We start from the raw sequence: 16,538 nt of genomic DNA on the forward strand, positions 1-16,538 counted from the left end.
TTTCCAGTGACAATCACACCATATTAAATTTGCTGCATGGGGCAACAGGTTGTTTCATCCTCAACCCTTCACACGAACTGCACCGTAAACCTATTAAGCAGCACAGACTAAAGGGAAAACAACACATGCCTTACACTAATTTGTGCAATCCCCAAACAACCTCTCAATCTTAGTTAATCAATTAACCCCGTAAATGGGATGAGTGGCATCCCCGGGAGATTTATAAGTCAGTTCACAAGAAGACCTTTCATTAGAGATGTTAGGGGCGCAGACTTTAACATTACTCATCTCTATCTGCTAGACCTTTGTTCTTTATTCTTATAGGTGATATAGTTAAATCTACAACATAAGTGAGGAGAACACCTCAGGTATTATTGTGATCAATAGTCATAAAAAAGCGGCTAAATGAGGACAAATTGGGACATGGAGCTGCCGGAAGACTTCTGGATACCCATCCCTCTGGACACCCACAACATCACGTCCCTGAGTCCTTTCTTGGTTCCTCAAGACCACTTGGGGGGATTGGGCACCTTCTACTCCATGACAGGATTCATGTTTTTTGTATTTGTGGTTGGCACTGGCATTAACATCCTCACCATTGCATGCACCATCCAATACAAGAAGCTCCGGTCCCACCTCAACTACATCCTTGTGAACTTGGCCGTGGCAAACCTTCTTGTGTCCTGTGTGGGCTCCTTCACTGCCTGCTGCTCTTTTGCATCCAGATATTTCATCTTTGGACCACTGGCATGCAAGATTGAAGGCTTTGCGGCTACACTTGGTGGTAAGACTTTTATGCAGTTTTATGAAATATAAAAACCATTCCATTTGAATGTGCCTTCTATTATTGGACTTTAATTGGTGATTTGTCTTTGTCATTCCAGGTATGGTAAGCCTGTGGTGTGATTTGTCTTTGTCATTCCAGGTATGGTAAGCCTGTGGTCTTTAGCTGTCATAGCTTTTGAAAGATGGATAGTCATCTGCAAACCACTTGGTAACTTTATTTTCAAGCCTGACCATGCTTTAGCTTGTTGTGTCTTCACCTGGGTGTTTGCACTAATTGCCTCAGTTCCTCCACTGTTTGGATGGAGCAGGTAAGCAACAGAAACCAACCTACACACTGAAACCCATATCAAAATTGAAAAATTGGGAGGCTGGGATATACACTCTATGCTCTTGTGATTATCTCTCCAGGTATATCCCAGAAGGCCTGCAGTGCTCCTGTGGTCCAGACTGGTACACCACAAACAACAAATATAACAACGAATCCTATGTGATGTTTCTGTTCTGCTTCTGTTTTGCTGTTCCCTTCACCACCATTGTCTTCTGCTATTCCCAGCTACTGATTACACTGAAACTGGTGAGGCAAATACATCACAAATAGCATCAAAAAGCTCAAATGATGTTAGTTTGGTTCACTGAAAAAGGGTTTTAAAATTTTACACATGACACCAAAAGAGTCTTTTCGGGATTGAGTAACATTTATATTTGAACGCACTTATGTCTTATCAAAGCCAAAGTTTATCAGTACAATCATCATCAATCTCTACCATCTGACTATAAAACAAAATGCAAAATGAATGTATCAGAAAATACTTGTAAATACTAACATGCAGTGACTGCAGTCCACACTGGCTTTGTAACATCTAACAAGTCTTTGACCAAACTCACCTCTTCTCTTCATCAGGCAGCGAAGGCACAAGCTGAGTCTGCCTCCACCCAGAAAGCAGAGAAAGAGGTGACCAGGATGGTGGTCCTCATGGTGATGGGCTTCCTGGTGTGCTGGTTGCCTTACGCCTCCTTTGCTGTTTGGGTTGTGAATAACCGTGGGCAACCATTCGACCTGAGACTGGCCACCATACCTTCCTGCTTCTCAAAGGCCTCTGCAGTCTACAACCCAATAATCTATATTTTCTTCAATAAACAGGTGTGTTAAAAGTTGTGATGATCAACGGATTTGAAATAAAGTTACACTAATTTAACTCTAACACTTTAATTTGTTGGAAAGAAGTATGTGGGACAGCTGGCAGCATGGCATTCCCAACTTTCTGGGGCGGAAAATGTGCTAAAATAGTCGTGTGTTGATCACATGTGTACTATTTTATTATCTTATGTACTCGTATCTCATGTGACAGACAGCTGAGGTACATGAGGGCAACATTTTATGTTACAACATGTATAGTTTTTTAATTTCCCCCTCTGGCTTTCAACAGACCATAGTCCATAGTAACACTGTGTATTTAATACAAATAAATGGAGAAGAATAAGGAGCTGGATGCAGAGACTTATTTCTGTTTTGTTGCTACGATGATTGATTGCTCTACAGAGTCAATGTATCTATCTCATTGATCTGTTTTTCTCTTTCAGTTTCGCTCATGCATAATGAAGATGCTGGGGATGGGTGGAGGTGAGGATGAAGAGTCATCGACTCACTCGTCAGTGACTGAAGTCTCTAAAGTTGGGCCTGCATAGACTGCACATCAAGACTGTTAACTTCTCTGCCACCGGTGATTGTGAATTGTAAATACTTATGTCTTATGTGAAAAATATATAGGAAATGTATATAATAAATAATAAATCATAAACAATCAGCAAAATAAAAAAAATAAAAATGCAAACATGTATTTGGTGTTTGTGTGTTGCTGACACTGGTGTGGAAGTTTCTTTATAAACTGTATATTTCTGTACTGTATACTGTATATTTCAAATCATAAATTTCAAATCATAAACTTACAAGTAAAGTTCACATACAACCACATTCACTTAGGGGAACATCAGTGAAATTTGTGATAGTTTATTCCTTTTAAGAATGATATTTATTTGTTTTTCTAAGTACAAAATGGACTAATGGGAGACAAATACATGCAACTGACCTCCTGAACTGATTCTTAAACGCAGGGCTGTTACTCAGCTCTAGTCCTGGGGATACTTATCTCTATATCAATAGCAGCAAGTTGTCATGGGAGTATGTGATTTGTGTGCACGTACACAAACTACAAGGATGTGTGGTCTGTCAACCAAAGCTTTTCTGTAAATCTCATTCAAGAGCCATTCAAGGTGAATCAGAGTAATCTTAAATGACCTATAATTGCAGTTTTAAATCCCCACCAGAGAGTGGACGAAATGCTGTCAGAACACATTAAAAACATCAAGTGCATCAGTATCATTTGAAAGTAAAGGTAATAGTCTTTGTCAACAGAGCTCCTAGAAGATTTCTGGATCCGTGTCCCACTGGATTCCAACAACATCACAACACAACCCATATCTGGTTTCTCAAGATCATTTAAGGAGCCCAGTGATCTTTTGTTCCATGTCAGCATTCATGTTCTTCTTATTTGTGACCGGTAAAGCCATTTGTACCCTCACTATTCCATGTACTGTTTAATGCAAGAAGCTCCTGAACTACATCCTGGTGAACTTGGCAGTGGCAAACCTTGTCACATCTGTCGGCTTCTTCACCTGCTTCTACTGTTGTGCTTTCAGATACAAGATTCTTGGTCCACTGGGCTGCAAGACTGAATGATTTACAGCAACTCTTCAGGGTAAGGAGTTTAGAGAATATTAGCCAGAGAACCAGACAAATCATTTCACGTTTTATTTGCTCTGGCCTGGTGATGCAAGGCTAAATGAATGGCATAAATTCTACTAAGTAACAAATATATTCATATTACGAGCAAAGATTTTTTTACGGATACCGATCCATGTAAAAAAATTTTTTTTTTGCCACTGGTTATAATTTATAAAATACAATTATGTTACTCTACTCTTTCTTGTTAGCACACACTGTGATTGTATGATTTAATTTTTTTTTTTTTTACTGTGCATTTAATGCAAGTGTAGTTATTTCGTCAATGAAAAAGTGACAATAAAATACGTCATTAAAGACGCTGCATGTAACAGATTTTAGCCAAATGCTAAACAAGCAGCTGCAACTGAAGTCTGGCAGAGTGGACAAATGACTTGAGTTCCCTCACTGATTATCACCATGCAGTATTGCACAAGACTTTTATTCTTTCCTGTCTTGTTCTAGGTGTGGTAAGCCTGTGGTCTCCTGCTGTGGCTTGATTTGAGAGATGGCTTGTTGTCTGCAAACCACTTAGGAACTTCATCTTCAACCTGCTTGTTGCACAATGACTTGGGTTTTTGCTTTGATCACTGCAGTTCCACCTCTGATTGGTTGGAGTAGGTTAGTATTAGTTCTTAGGTTGATAAAGAAATCCAATTATTGTCATAAAATTACCATAATGTAATTAATTTCAGTCAATATTTCTCCCTCTTATAAGAACACTCACTATATATAATGAGTATTGTTTATCCCATGACCCTTATTCCAATTGTCTGTCTCTGGACTGGATAACAACTGGCAACAAGCTTGTTTGTTTTTTAATCAACGTTTTTTTATTAGAATTTTCAAATTGTAAACAGCATAACAGACAAAAAAACAACAACATACAAACAAACATAATAACACTAAAAGAACAAATACACTTTCACAAGTTTAACAATGAGTCTTACGTGTTCCTCTTCAGTTTCTGCTTTTATGTCCCTTTCTTTAGCATCGCCCAGCTGCTTTTCACACTGAAGTCAGTGGGTAATTTTTAGGATTGAATGCATGATTGCAGATAAAAATAATATCTTACCTGATTTCAACAATCTGAGTGTGTCTCTGTTCAAACCAATTATATGTGTTTCCAATATGTGGTGGTTGTCATGGTGCTGAGCTTCCTGGTGTCCTGGATGCCTCATACTTCATTTGCTCTTCGGGTTGTGAACAACCATGGGCAACCGTTTGACCTGAGACTGGCCACTGTAGGCTCTTGTTTGTATAAAGCCTCCACTATTATCTACATCCTTCTCAATAAACAGGTTGCTTCATTTACTGATTTAAATCCCTTTATAGGCAGCTAGATTACTTTGTATTCAATTAACTCAATTCAAGTTGTATTGAATTTAAACAGAACGGCAAACAAGACAGAACATGTTTCAATAAATTTGAATTTATCACTGACAAGAGCAGTAGTGTCCTCTAGTGGTGGATTTGAAAACATGGAAGTAGCTTGCGCCATCCTCAGAGGAAAAAAAACTGACATACGATAATAAAAAAAATCACTATCATAACTAAGTCACCAGATATGTTTTATGTATCTTATGTAAGTGACATCCAATAATGCAAAGACATCTCTCTCAGCAACAAATGTTGCCTTTACCTTTTTAGATCCACTGATTCATCAGGAAGATGCTGGGGAAGGGTGGCAATGATGAGGAGTCATCAACAAGTCAACAAGTCACTGAAGTCTCTAAAGCTGAGAGGCAGACCTACACTGTCAGGCTACAGAAAGTAAATGCATGATTTCTTGTGTTCATCTTTAATATAGGTGCCGTCGTAGTAGTCGTTATAGGTAATTAATTACCAAATGTTACATGTCAGTCTGGGTTGTCGTTTTGAAGCTAGATGACTTCAAAGTTTACTTTCACCAATGGTGGTTACATCAACACCTAAGGATTCTCAACTTTTCATTGCATAACGTAAAGTAACTGTTCGCATTTGTTTGTATGTAACGTTGTGAAACATTTTTGTAAACTCTTCATGCATTAGTTGGGCATAGTCACAAAGTTGAAAACATCTTTCTGAACTCACGGACATGATCAACACGATGCAATACACCAGGATGTTTCGACGAGCTAATTAGTGATATTACCTGTTTAAGTGCACAAGAAACATGAAAAGAGCCCATATTGATAATTGAATGACTAATATTTATCTTTAATGCAACTGTCTTTTAGAAACCTATCCCAGTCACTAAATCCTGGCAACTGGACAGAGAGAACTGGACTACAAATTCAGGTAAGAGTATAAAGTATGTATAATGCATGTATTTATTAATAGTTGAATACTTTAATACTGTAAAATAATAATTACATAACTGACTTCTTTCTGATATCTAGGATTTTCCACGACGAGCATACAGGATTGACTGTGGCATCTTCATGTTGATGGTAGTAGACATCATTTGTTATATATTAATTATTTGTAATTCTGTGTCCTTTACACCACACTGGATGCTCCCTATGACTTTTCTGTTGTAAGTTGAATCATGCAATCAAAGTAAGCTCAAATTTACAACAACAAAACACTTATTATGACATAGTGTGAGTTTCTTTTTGTTGCTGTTCATATATATTAGAGTGGATCCAAATCACGTTACAGATACACTAATTAATGTTTAGTATCTATGGCAAAATTGCAAAAAACATTCAAAATGCTATTGTGTGTGCATGCAAGTACAGTTCATTCCCACATTTGGCTGATTTGTGCACACATGTCAAAAGGTAAAAAGGAATTATATCTTGTGACGACAAATTAGTCAAAACATGGGAACAAATCATATCTACTGTGTGCACAATGTCACTTTTAGTACTAAATTTAGTAAAACACCTCGATGTTTTTAACTTTGTGTCTCCTTACAGTGACTCTGGGGCTAGGTACAAATGAACTGAATTTTTTGTGCATGCGCAAAGCTGCGATAATTTAAATATATGAAATAACAAAACAAATACAAATGCAATAAATACAATAAAACAGAACAGACACCTCAAACATTGCAATAGAAACAAATGCAGAAATGTGAACCAATCAAGGATGAATTGAGGTGAATCATGTAAAGATTTGCACAGGGGAGTGGACTACTGGTGTTGGCATCGGTGTGCTAGTTGGTATTTTCTTCAAATAAATGAAGATGAAATTTTAACATAATGCGGTGGTTGGTGGTTTTTATTATAGCAGAAAGCAACAAGTGCTGTCAACTGTGACAGTATCAAAAGATTGGCTTCAGCAAAGTTGGCAGCCAGTAAAGACAGTAATTAAGTATACAAATGGGCACCAAATCAATAAGAGGCAACTCTTATCCTCATAAGACATTTATCTTGTTGAGGAACTGAAAAGCTTGGGACAAACAGCTGCCACCTAACGTCATGTTACTAAAAATATATGCACAGCATGTATGAAATTCACAATTAAAAACACAAATATCCCTAATACAGTCTCACAAAGATAGAATACCTTCCAACATCATATTAAAACTTTTACTTTTAGCTTTTACCATGTCCAAATCAAGCTTGTGCTTTCAAGAAAATGACAGCATTTAAAAAAGAACAATAAGATCCTACAGGACTTAATGAGCTCCACTTCAGCATCAGACTAAGTCAGCAGCCAGTAAGAACTGTAATTAAGTATGCAAGAGGACATTAAGGGCAATCAGTGGATACTCTTATCCCCTAAAGAGATTTATCCTGTTGCCAATTCTTGGAAACTTGAAGAGCTTTAGATGGACACACGTCACAGAGCGTCACATTGCCAAAAAACTGTGCAAAGTATCCAGAATATATGTCACATATATGCCAAAAACTTTATATCTGGCTTTTTAATACCCAGCAATCTGATCCTGACAGGACTCCACATGGCCACACTCCACAAACAGCTGACTTACAGTGTTGAAAAATCCCATGTTCTGACGTGAACTCTTCTTTCCGGAGGGATTAAAGTCTTAAAGTGTCTTACTTCATTCACATGTCAACACCTGGAGCTGTTGCTATTATAGTTCTATGGATCACCACTTGGTGTCCATCAAGCTGCATTAGGACTTGCATGTCATGTTGCAAAATGACTCAATGATGGCAAATAACAGCTCAAAATTCACATAAATGTATGTGTTAGCCTAAGGTCTAGCAGTTAATCCCAATTTTTAATGCAGACAGAATCCGCTTTCAAAGATTATGGAGCACTTTGTGTCTTAACCTAATAAGCTAATTTGTTTTAATTACAGTCTGCAATCCTTTTACCTATGCTTGCTTTACCACTGAGTATCACTGTGAAGCAGCACACCGTGGCTGTTGTGAGACCTAATCCTATCCGTCTCCATCTCAGAAGCAAAGGTATAAAAGCTATGGTCAGTTGTGTTGCTGCAGTCACCCATAGAGGCTTCAAGTGACAAGAAGATTAGTTAATGACGCAAACAAAATCCACCTTGGTGTAAAAGATGAAGACAAGTCGAAATGCAGCCTAGAGATGGTGCTATAGTACTGTAACCCTAGAAGAGAGTGAATCATGGAAATACTGATAAAGGGTGTAGTTTAGTATTGACTTCTATTTTATATGCATATCTCATTATTTTATCTTGAGATCATATGTCTAATAGAAACACAATTTTGGATGTATGTGGTTTACTAGTTTACTCACCAAACAGAGACATAAAGGTTTAACCTTAAAGAGGTTGAAAATGCCAGACAGATACACATGCACGAATGCACACACACACACACACACACACACACACACACACACACACACACAAATAGAATTAACCTCCGTGCTCCAAGAGTCTCTACGTTAGCAGATTAGTCTGAATAATAATATTAACTATTGAGACTATAACATTTATAACATATATTTAAAATATGTCACAGAAAAAAACTAGTTATTACACAGTCTGCTGCTGAACAAGGATGAAAATCAGACAGATCAATATGTGGAAATACCATTGACAGCAGTGCCTCTGGCTTTAAGGCCATCATGGGTAGTGTGTGCTAAAGGAAAAGAAAAGAGAAAACAATAATCTGGTCATTACAACATCCTGTACTCAAATCTGAGAATAGGATTATTAACTGGTGTGAGGTGCACACAAGACCATATGAGAAGCAAAGGTGGACTCTGTTCACTTCACACCAGTGTAATATGTTCGGTAACTGTCCTTACACATGTAGACCACCTGCTGATCAAAAAGCAACTGCATAATTTCCTCATCATGGAGATTCTCGTTGGAAGTCGGGAGCAAATCTGAGTTCTGCTAGTAGTGAACTTTTAGCAAACATCAATAGTTCAGAACTAGCGGAATTCCAGACCTACCCTCGAAACATAACACCATCACATGGAAATAAGACTCAAGAGGGGTATAAAATCATACAAAAAAAGGTATCATCTCCACCTCTTGGATGATATGTAAATTTACATCAAAACAAGTTACCTTTATATTTTCTAAAACATCTTTTAAGTAGTTTAAAACAAAATTGCTAAATCTACCAATATGAACAGAGACATTTTTGTAAATAAAGAAAAATATAAGAAAAATTTAAAGATGTATTTATGCTCAGGATCCAACCTCTTCTTGTTGTGTAGTCCTTGTCCCTCATGGAGTTTTCATCAAACCTACAGGTCGGGTACCTGTGCAAGAAGTGGTCTCAAGAAAAACAGAATCAACACATTAGATAAACCACCATAGCAGCTTGTGTTCTCGCCTTTCTCCTGAAGTGAACTGTCCTACCGGAGAGATTAAACTGTGACGGAGTGAGTATGCCAGATAAAGCCCTGAACTCTGTGTTAATCTGTTTTGCGGAAGAACCTGAGTTGTCCGTATAATCTGCATTTGCCTCCTGGGACATGAGAAGTCCTCACCTACATTTCACCGGATCAACCAAGTTCGAATTAGCAGTATCACAGCCGGGCCATGCTATTAGGAAACAGAGAGTGTGCTCTGCTTTATTGGAGCATGCAAACCTGTGGCTAAGAAATGCAGACATCATTGTATTTAAATGAGCGGCAGAAAAAATTATAAACGTATAAAGTTGGGGCTATCAAAGGTGGGAGTGATAGAGAGCTAAGCTTAACAACTGGAGAAGAATGTGAATGGCATAAAAGAGCATGCACCGTGAGAGGAAGTTTGCTGCTCCATGGATTCACTCAACACTCAACGTGTTTGTACTCTATAATATATATTAGAGTGGATCCAAATCACGTTACAGATACAGATTCCACGACGAGCATACAGGATTGACTGTGGCATCTTCATGTTGATGGTAGTAGACATCATTTGTTATATATTAATTATTTGTAATTCTGTGCCCTTTACACCACACTGGATGCTCCCTATGACTTTTCTGTTGTAAGTTGAATCATGCAATCAAAGTAAGCTCAAATTTACAACAACAAAACACTTATTATGACATAGTGTGAGTTTCTTTTTGTTGCTGTTCATATATATTAGAGTTGATCCAAATCACGTTACAGATACACTAATTAATGTTTAGTATCTATGGCAAAATTGCAAAAAACATTCAAAATGCTATTGTGTGTGCATGCAAGTACAGTTCATTCCCACATTTGGCTGATTTGTGCACACATGTCAAAAGGTAAAAAGGAATTATATCTTGTGACGACAAATTAGTCAAAACATGGGAACAAATCATATCTACTGTGTGCACAATGTCACTTTTAGTGCTAAATTTAGTAAAACACCTCGATGTTTTTAACTTTGTGTCTCCTTACAGTGACTCTGGGGCTAGGTACAAATGAACTGAATTTGTTGTGCATGCACAAAGCTGCGATAATTTAAATATATGAAATAACAAAACAAATACAAATGCAATAAATACAATAAAACAGAACAGACACCTCAAACATTGCAATAGAAACAAATGCAGAAATGTGAACTAATCAAGGATGAATTGAGGTGAATCATGTAAAGATTTGCACAGGGGAGTGGACTACTGGTGTTGGCATCGGTGTGCTAGTTGGTATTTTCTTCAAATAAATGAAGATGAAATTTTAACATAATGCGGTGGTTGGTGGTTTTTATTATAGCAGAAAGCAACAAGTGCTGTCAACTGTGACAGTATCAAAAGATTGGCTTCAGCAAAGTTGGCAGCCAGTAAAGACAGTAATTAAGTATACAAATGGGCACCAAATCAATAAGAGGCAACTCTTATCCTCATAAGACATTTATCTTGTTGAGGAACTGAAAAGCTTGGGACAAACAGCTGCCACCTAACGTCATGTTACTAAAAATATATGCACAGCATGTATGAAATTCACAATTAAAAACACAAATATCCCTAATACAGTCTCACAAAGATAGAATACCTTCCAACATCATATTAAAACTTTTACTTTTAGCTTTTACCATGTCCAAATCAAGCTTGTGCTTTCAAGAAAATGACAGCATTTAAAAAAGAACAATAAGATCCTACAGGACTTAATGAGCTCCACTTCAGCATCAGACTAAGTCAGCAGCCAGTAAGAACTGTAATTAAGTATGCAAGAGGACATTAAGGGCAATCAGTGGATACTCTTATCCCCTAAAGAGATTTATCCTGTTGCCAATTCTTGGAAACTTGAAGAGCTTTAGATGGACACACGTCACAGAGCGTCACATTGCCAAAAAACTGTGCAAAGTATCCAGAATATATGTCACATATATGCCAAAAACTTTATATCAGGCTTTTTAATACCCAGCAATCTGATCCTGACAGGACTCCACATGGCCACACTCCACAAACAGCTGACTTACAGTGTTGAAAAATCCCATGTTCTGACGTGAACTCTTCTTTCCGGAGGGATTAAAGTCTTAAAGTGTCTTACTTCATTCACATGTCAACACCTGGAGCTGTTGCTATTATAGTTCTATGGATCACCACTTGGTGTCCATCAAGCTGCATTAGGACTTGCATGTCATGTTGCAAAATGACTCAATGATGGCAAATAACAGCTCAAAATTCACATAAATGTATGTGTTAGCCTAAGGTCTAGCAGTTAATCCCAATTTTTAATGCAGACAGAATCCGCTTTCAAAGATTATGGAGCACTTTGTGTCTTAACCTAATAAGCTAATTTGTTTTAATTACAGTCCGCAATCCTTTTACCTATGCTTGCTTTACCACTGAGTATCACTGTGAAGCAGCACACCGTGGCTGTTGTGAGACCTAATCCTATCCGTCTCCGTCTCAGAAGCAAAGGTATAAAAGCTATGGTCAGTTGTGTTGCTGCAGTCACCCATAGAGGCTTCAAGTGACAAGAAGATTAGACTACTGGGGACCTCCTTCAGAGATCAGAATGGCAGAAGAGTGGGGGAAACAGGCTTTTGCTGCCAGGCGGCACCATGAAGATTCAACCAGGGGATCTGCGTTCGTGTATACAAACAGCAATCACACCAGAGGTACAGTATTATGATTTTATTTATTGTTAATAGACAGATAAGTAGAGATTGACAATTTGCTGATGGAAATTTTATTGTATAGTGTCAGACACCTTAATTACATTAATTAAGGATTTTGCTACCTCTTCACCTGAGACCAACCCAGAGCTTTATCTCACATAAACAGACAGAATTCTGCTTCCAAAGTGACCAGACAAAGTGAACATTGCCTTTGTAAATACAGTGCTTCTATTATAATTTTTGCAATCATTTTGATTACTTTTTAATTACCACATTTCTTCCTGAATCATATTCTAGACCCCCTCAAGCTTAATGCAACTTGAACCGCATCTCTTTAAGATATAATGTACTAGGTATTGTAGTTTATTCACATTTAATACTATATTCTAAATTCTGAGAATTGTCATGATTTTTCTTTTTGTTTTGTTTTCTCTAGATCCCTTTGAGGGTCCCAATTACCACATTGCTCCTCGATGGGTTTACAATCTTGCAACACTCTGGATGTTTTTTGTGGTCGTCTTATCAGTCTTCACCAACGGTCTCGTCTTGGTGGCCACAGCAAAATTCAAGAAACTCCGTCACCCTCTCAACTGGATCTTGGTCAATCTTGCAGTTGCTGATCTTGGGGAGACACTTTTTGCCAGCACCATCAGTGTATCTAACCAGTTTTTTGGTTACTTCATTCTGGGACACCCAATGTGCATCTTTGAGGGCTATGTTGTCTCACTTTGTGGTAAGTGGTCACAGTTTTTTCTCCTTGATGGAAATGCGTTTGGGAATAGCTTAATAGACATAATCAGGCTGTGAGTTAATGCTAGGGTTGGCAACATTGGAGAAACTAGAGAGACGGCTAGACTTTGATTGCTGTTAGGATGTAAATAGAATTTTTGACAAATATGCATCTGAAATACATGAACTACCATAGTTTAAACAAATTTACTGAGTGTCCTTCTTCCTTACACAGGTATCACTGGACTGTGGTCCCTGGCTATTATCTCCTGGGAGAGATGGATAGTTGTGTGCAAACCTTTTGGAAATGTCAAGTTTGATGCTAAATGGGCCTTAGCTGGAATTATTTTCTCCTGGGTCTGGTCAGCAGTTTGGTGTGCTCCCCCCATTTTTGGATGGAGCAGGTAGCCCGATGTTTATATTAAAAAACTGTTTTGAATTCATCAGTGAGAACATCAACTAAACATTTTCTTGCATCAGGTACTGGCCTCATGGACTGAAGACCTCTTGCGGACCTGATGTATTCAGTGGAAGTGACGACCCAGGAGTCCAGTCCTACATGATCACTCTTATGTCCACATGTTGTATCCTTCCTCTTGCTATCATCATCTTGTGCTACATTGCTGTCTGGTGGGCTATCCATAGTGTAAGTCATCTTCACTGCAGGTTTATACTTTGTTTAATGTAATTTGTATAAAGACCACAGCCTTCCCGAATCTTACACTGTGCTTGTTGGTCAATCACAGGTTGCCATGCAGCAGAAAGAATCAGAGTCAACCCAGAAAGCTGAGAAAGAAGTATCCAGGATGGTCATTGTCATGATCTTGGCTTTTTGTTTCTGTTGGGGACCTTACACCTTCTTTGCCTGCTTTGCTGCGGCTAACCCTGGCTATGCCTTCCACCCTCTGGCTGCTGCCATGCCTGCATACTTTGCCAAGAGCGCCACCATCTACAATCCAGTTATCTATGTCTTTATGAACCGACAGGTGGGTACAACAGTCTCATTGCCACATTGATCAAATTTCTCTGTTTAAATTAAATGTGTTTACATATCTATGTTTTTCTTTCTCTCCTTATTAGTTCCGTTCATGCATCATGCAGCTCTTTGGCAAAGAAGCAGATGATGGCTCCGAAGTCTCCTCATCATCAAAGACAGAGGTCTCCTCTGTGGCTCCTGCATAAACATATATGTCCTGAATTTTGGAAAAATACTGAATGTCATTTGTACAGTATATATATTGATTGTGTTTCCTTTTTTTTTTTTTTTAGTAAATATAGCTTTGTGGCAAATGGAAAAACAAAAAAAATATACATAAAGCTACTGAATCTTTATACGGCTGCCTTGTCTTTTTTCAGATGAACATGAAAACAAACATTTTCCTTATTGCTGGTATCAATGTTACTGTTTAGCAGGAAACCTTACAAATAGTGTAATGTCTAAAGAAACGTACAATAGGGTTATGGATCTGGTCCAGACTGTATATCTTGGTAGAAGTTCTCTAACTGAATTGACTTGTGACAAAGTACTTAACTGAAATAAGGATTAAGCAGACTTACCCTTCCGGATCCTCTTTATCCACCACTTGGATGTTGACTGAGGACCACTGCATGATTTTTACAGCTAAAATTAAAAAACTGTAGGTCAGATTTGATAATTCGAGCTGTTTTAATCTGTGTATGATCTGAATATAAACCTAATTTACAGTTTCTATTCAGCCTGAACCACAGTATTAAATTGTTTCCACTGATCTGTTTAATGATGGAAGCATTGTATTTAGAGCAACACAAAATAACCTTGTTAACATTACTGGCTAGAGACAAACACAGAAATACCACTGTGTAATCAATGTTTTTTAGCCCATTTCAACCCCCTTTTTTGTTTTAAAGTACGCAAATTTACTTGATGGTTCAGTCAGTCTTATCAACTCTGTTTCCAGCCTCTAAGGCCTATATGGCCATAGAGGAACAACAAAATATTTTTTACATAAGGTTTCTTTAGCCCTTGTAATGTCCTCCCGATTGCCATACATCTTTTGTCCTCAGGGGTCAAAATGACCCTGCTTGGTTTGACTGTTATTTAAAGCAAACAGAATAAATGGTCAGTCAGTTGTGTTACACCTTTAGTCTTACTTCAGTCATTTTAATTCTCCTAACCCTTGAGGGTTAAGAAACTTTATGAACAAATTGGTATTTTTAACTGACACGTCACAAAACATGGACCACATTAAGGAAAAATGGGAATTAGAATTAAATGTTATAATTGAAGATAGTACATGGATGCACATATGGACAGGTTGTCATAAGAGAATTAATAGCCAATTGTGGAAAGAATTTGACTAGAAAGTAAAGATCAGATATTACCTCCTTTATTATCTCTTCATATGTGAAAAACCATTATGTTGGTGAAAATGTGGAAACGTACGACATCACACATTTTTTGGGACTGTCCAATGATTCAAGGATTTTGAGATAATGTTAAAAATTATATTGATATTATGTTGGAGGTGGATGTCATACCAGAACCTATGTTGTTTTTTGTTGGGTGCCATACCAAAAGACCTATGTAAAGCAGTTCAGCTATATATATTGGGGATTCTTTTATTAATGTCAAAGAAAATGATTACAGAAGGGATGTAAAACCACCAACCATAGGTCAATGGGTCAAACGACTGAAAAATGTTTACATGATGGAGCAAATGACTGCAAGTCTGCAGTTGACTATATGGACCCTTTTTACTCACTTGTTTTTTCTTTCAGCAATAAACCATTGAAATCATCCTGTCTGCTTAACTGCAGACTAAGATTAAAGGCTACGATGAATATGCTGGAGGTAATTAATTCAATCAATTTAGTGAAGTAGCCTCGAGGTGTTCTTCTAAGTCCCAGATAGGGGGGAACTACTTTGCCAGCTGAAGTTCTGCTTGTATTAACTCTTTTTTCTTGGATGCTGTCTGCATTTGAGACTACTTCATAACTGACATTAAACAATTAATTAATTTTACACTAAAGGACAATAAAGAAAACAGATTTCTTAGGTTCCATTATCCATCCATCCATCCATCACGCACAATTAGACTTCACCTGATTCTTCTATTCATATTAACACATTTGTTTAAGAAGTAGTACATAGTTGGAGAGGTGCCAGTCCGTCTCCTAGGCATTGCAGGGGTGCCCTTGAGCAAGATACTGAACTCCTAACTGCTCCCAGGGCATCGATACCTGTGGCTGCAGTTCTATTCTAACTACTGGTTAGAAAAAAACTGATGTCAACTATCACATTGCCATGTTGAAGATGATTATCAGAAAGTTTCTCGTGGAATTGTGTGGCGCATAGTGTCATCATAATTACGGAGATAGAAAAATCATGATTAAGAAGCAGTCAAATTGTGCATTTAAATATGTTTAAATATGTGTAAACATGTTTACGTCTATTGACTGAATTGCCATTGAATTTTGTACAGACATTCAAGGTGCCAATCATGATCAGCAAGAATTTAAAAGGAGGACTACTCCATGGACTGGCAAAAATGTGATATGTGGTTCCCAGATAATACGGATATCTTGATATAGGTAATACCTTGGGTCTGTAAAGTGAAAGTAAACACACTAAGAAATGAGAAGTAATAAAAACAGCTGCTAGATTAAAACTGAATACTTTTGTCAGTGCTAATATATATATTTTTACAAAACGTTCACGTTGCAAAAGTGAAAGTCCTTTATATGTGCCACTAAAATTGTAATATTCAGCTGGTGTGGACCAGTTTATGGCACGTGTGTGAGGCGTGGGAAGTTTGGAAAAAACACATCCACGGCCAAAAGCTGAAT

At 37.7% G+C, this 16,538-nt stretch overlaps 2 protein-coding genes and 1 pseudogene across 2 annotated transcripts; all 3 read left to right on the forward strand.

Annotated features, from left to right (window-relative positions):
* Positions 1 to 405: 405 nt before the first annotated feature.
* LOC104939469 (blue-sensitive opsin) lies at positions 406 to 2,472 on the forward strand. Its single transcript, XM_010756019.3, has 5 exons — positions 406 to 784; positions 926 to 1,094; positions 1,195 to 1,360; positions 1,688 to 1,927; positions 2,368 to 2,472. The coding sequence occupies exons 1-5, from the start codon at positions 406 to 408 to the stop codon at positions 2,470 to 2,472; spliced, it is 1,059 nt and encodes a 352-aa protein (XP_010754321.2).
* A 487-nt stretch (positions 2,473 to 2,959) lies between these two features.
* On the forward strand, positions 2,960 to 5,350 carry LOC113745872 (blue-sensitive opsin-like; annotated as a pseudogene).
* A 6,486-nt stretch (positions 5,351 to 11,836) lies between these two features.
* Positions 11,837 to 13,986, forward strand: LOC104939479 (red-sensitive opsin). Its single transcript, XM_010756029.2, has 6 exons — positions 11,837 to 11,984; positions 12,421 to 12,717; positions 12,949 to 13,117; positions 13,194 to 13,359; positions 13,460 to 13,699; positions 13,794 to 13,986. The coding sequence occupies exons 1-6, from the start codon at positions 11,882 to 11,884 to the stop codon at positions 13,893 to 13,895; spliced, it is 1,077 nt and encodes a 358-aa protein (XP_010754331.1). The 5' UTR covers positions 11,837 to 11,881; the 3' UTR covers positions 13,896 to 13,986.
* The last annotated feature ends 2,552 nt before the right edge of the window (positions 13,987 to 16,538 follow it).

The sequence above is a fragment of the Larimichthys crocea genome, chromosome VI (genome assembly GCF_000972845.2).
Source record: "Larimichthys crocea isolate SSNF chromosome VI, L_crocea_2.0, whole genome shotgun sequence".
NCBI lineage: Eukaryota > Metazoa > Chordata > Actinopteri > Sciaenidae > Larimichthys > Larimichthys crocea.

Coding starts and splice junctions, on each gene's coding strand:
- LOC104939469 (XM_010756019.3), top strand. CDS start 406: ATGAGGACAAATTGGGACATGGAGCTGCCGGAAGACTTCTGGATACCC. Junction 785..925: donor CTTTGCGGCTACACTTGGTG/GTAAGACTTTTA, acceptor TTGTCATTCCAG/GTATGGTAAGCCTGTGGTCT. Junction 1,928..2,367: donor ATATTTTCTTCAATAAACAG/GTGTGTTAAAAG, acceptor TTTCTCTTTCAG/TTTCGCTCATGCATAATGAA.
- LOC104939479 (XM_010756029.2), top strand. CDS start 11,882: ATGGCAGAAGAGTGGGGGAAACAGGCTTTTGCTGCCAGGCGGCACCAT. Junction 11,985..12,420: donor AAACAGCAATCACACCAGAG/GTACAGTATTAT, acceptor TGTTTTCTCTAG/ATCCCTTTGAGGGTCCCAAT. Junction 13,118..13,193: donor CCCATTTTTGGATGGAGCAG/GTAGCCCGATGT, acceptor TTCTTGCATCAG/GTACTGGCCTCATGGACTGA.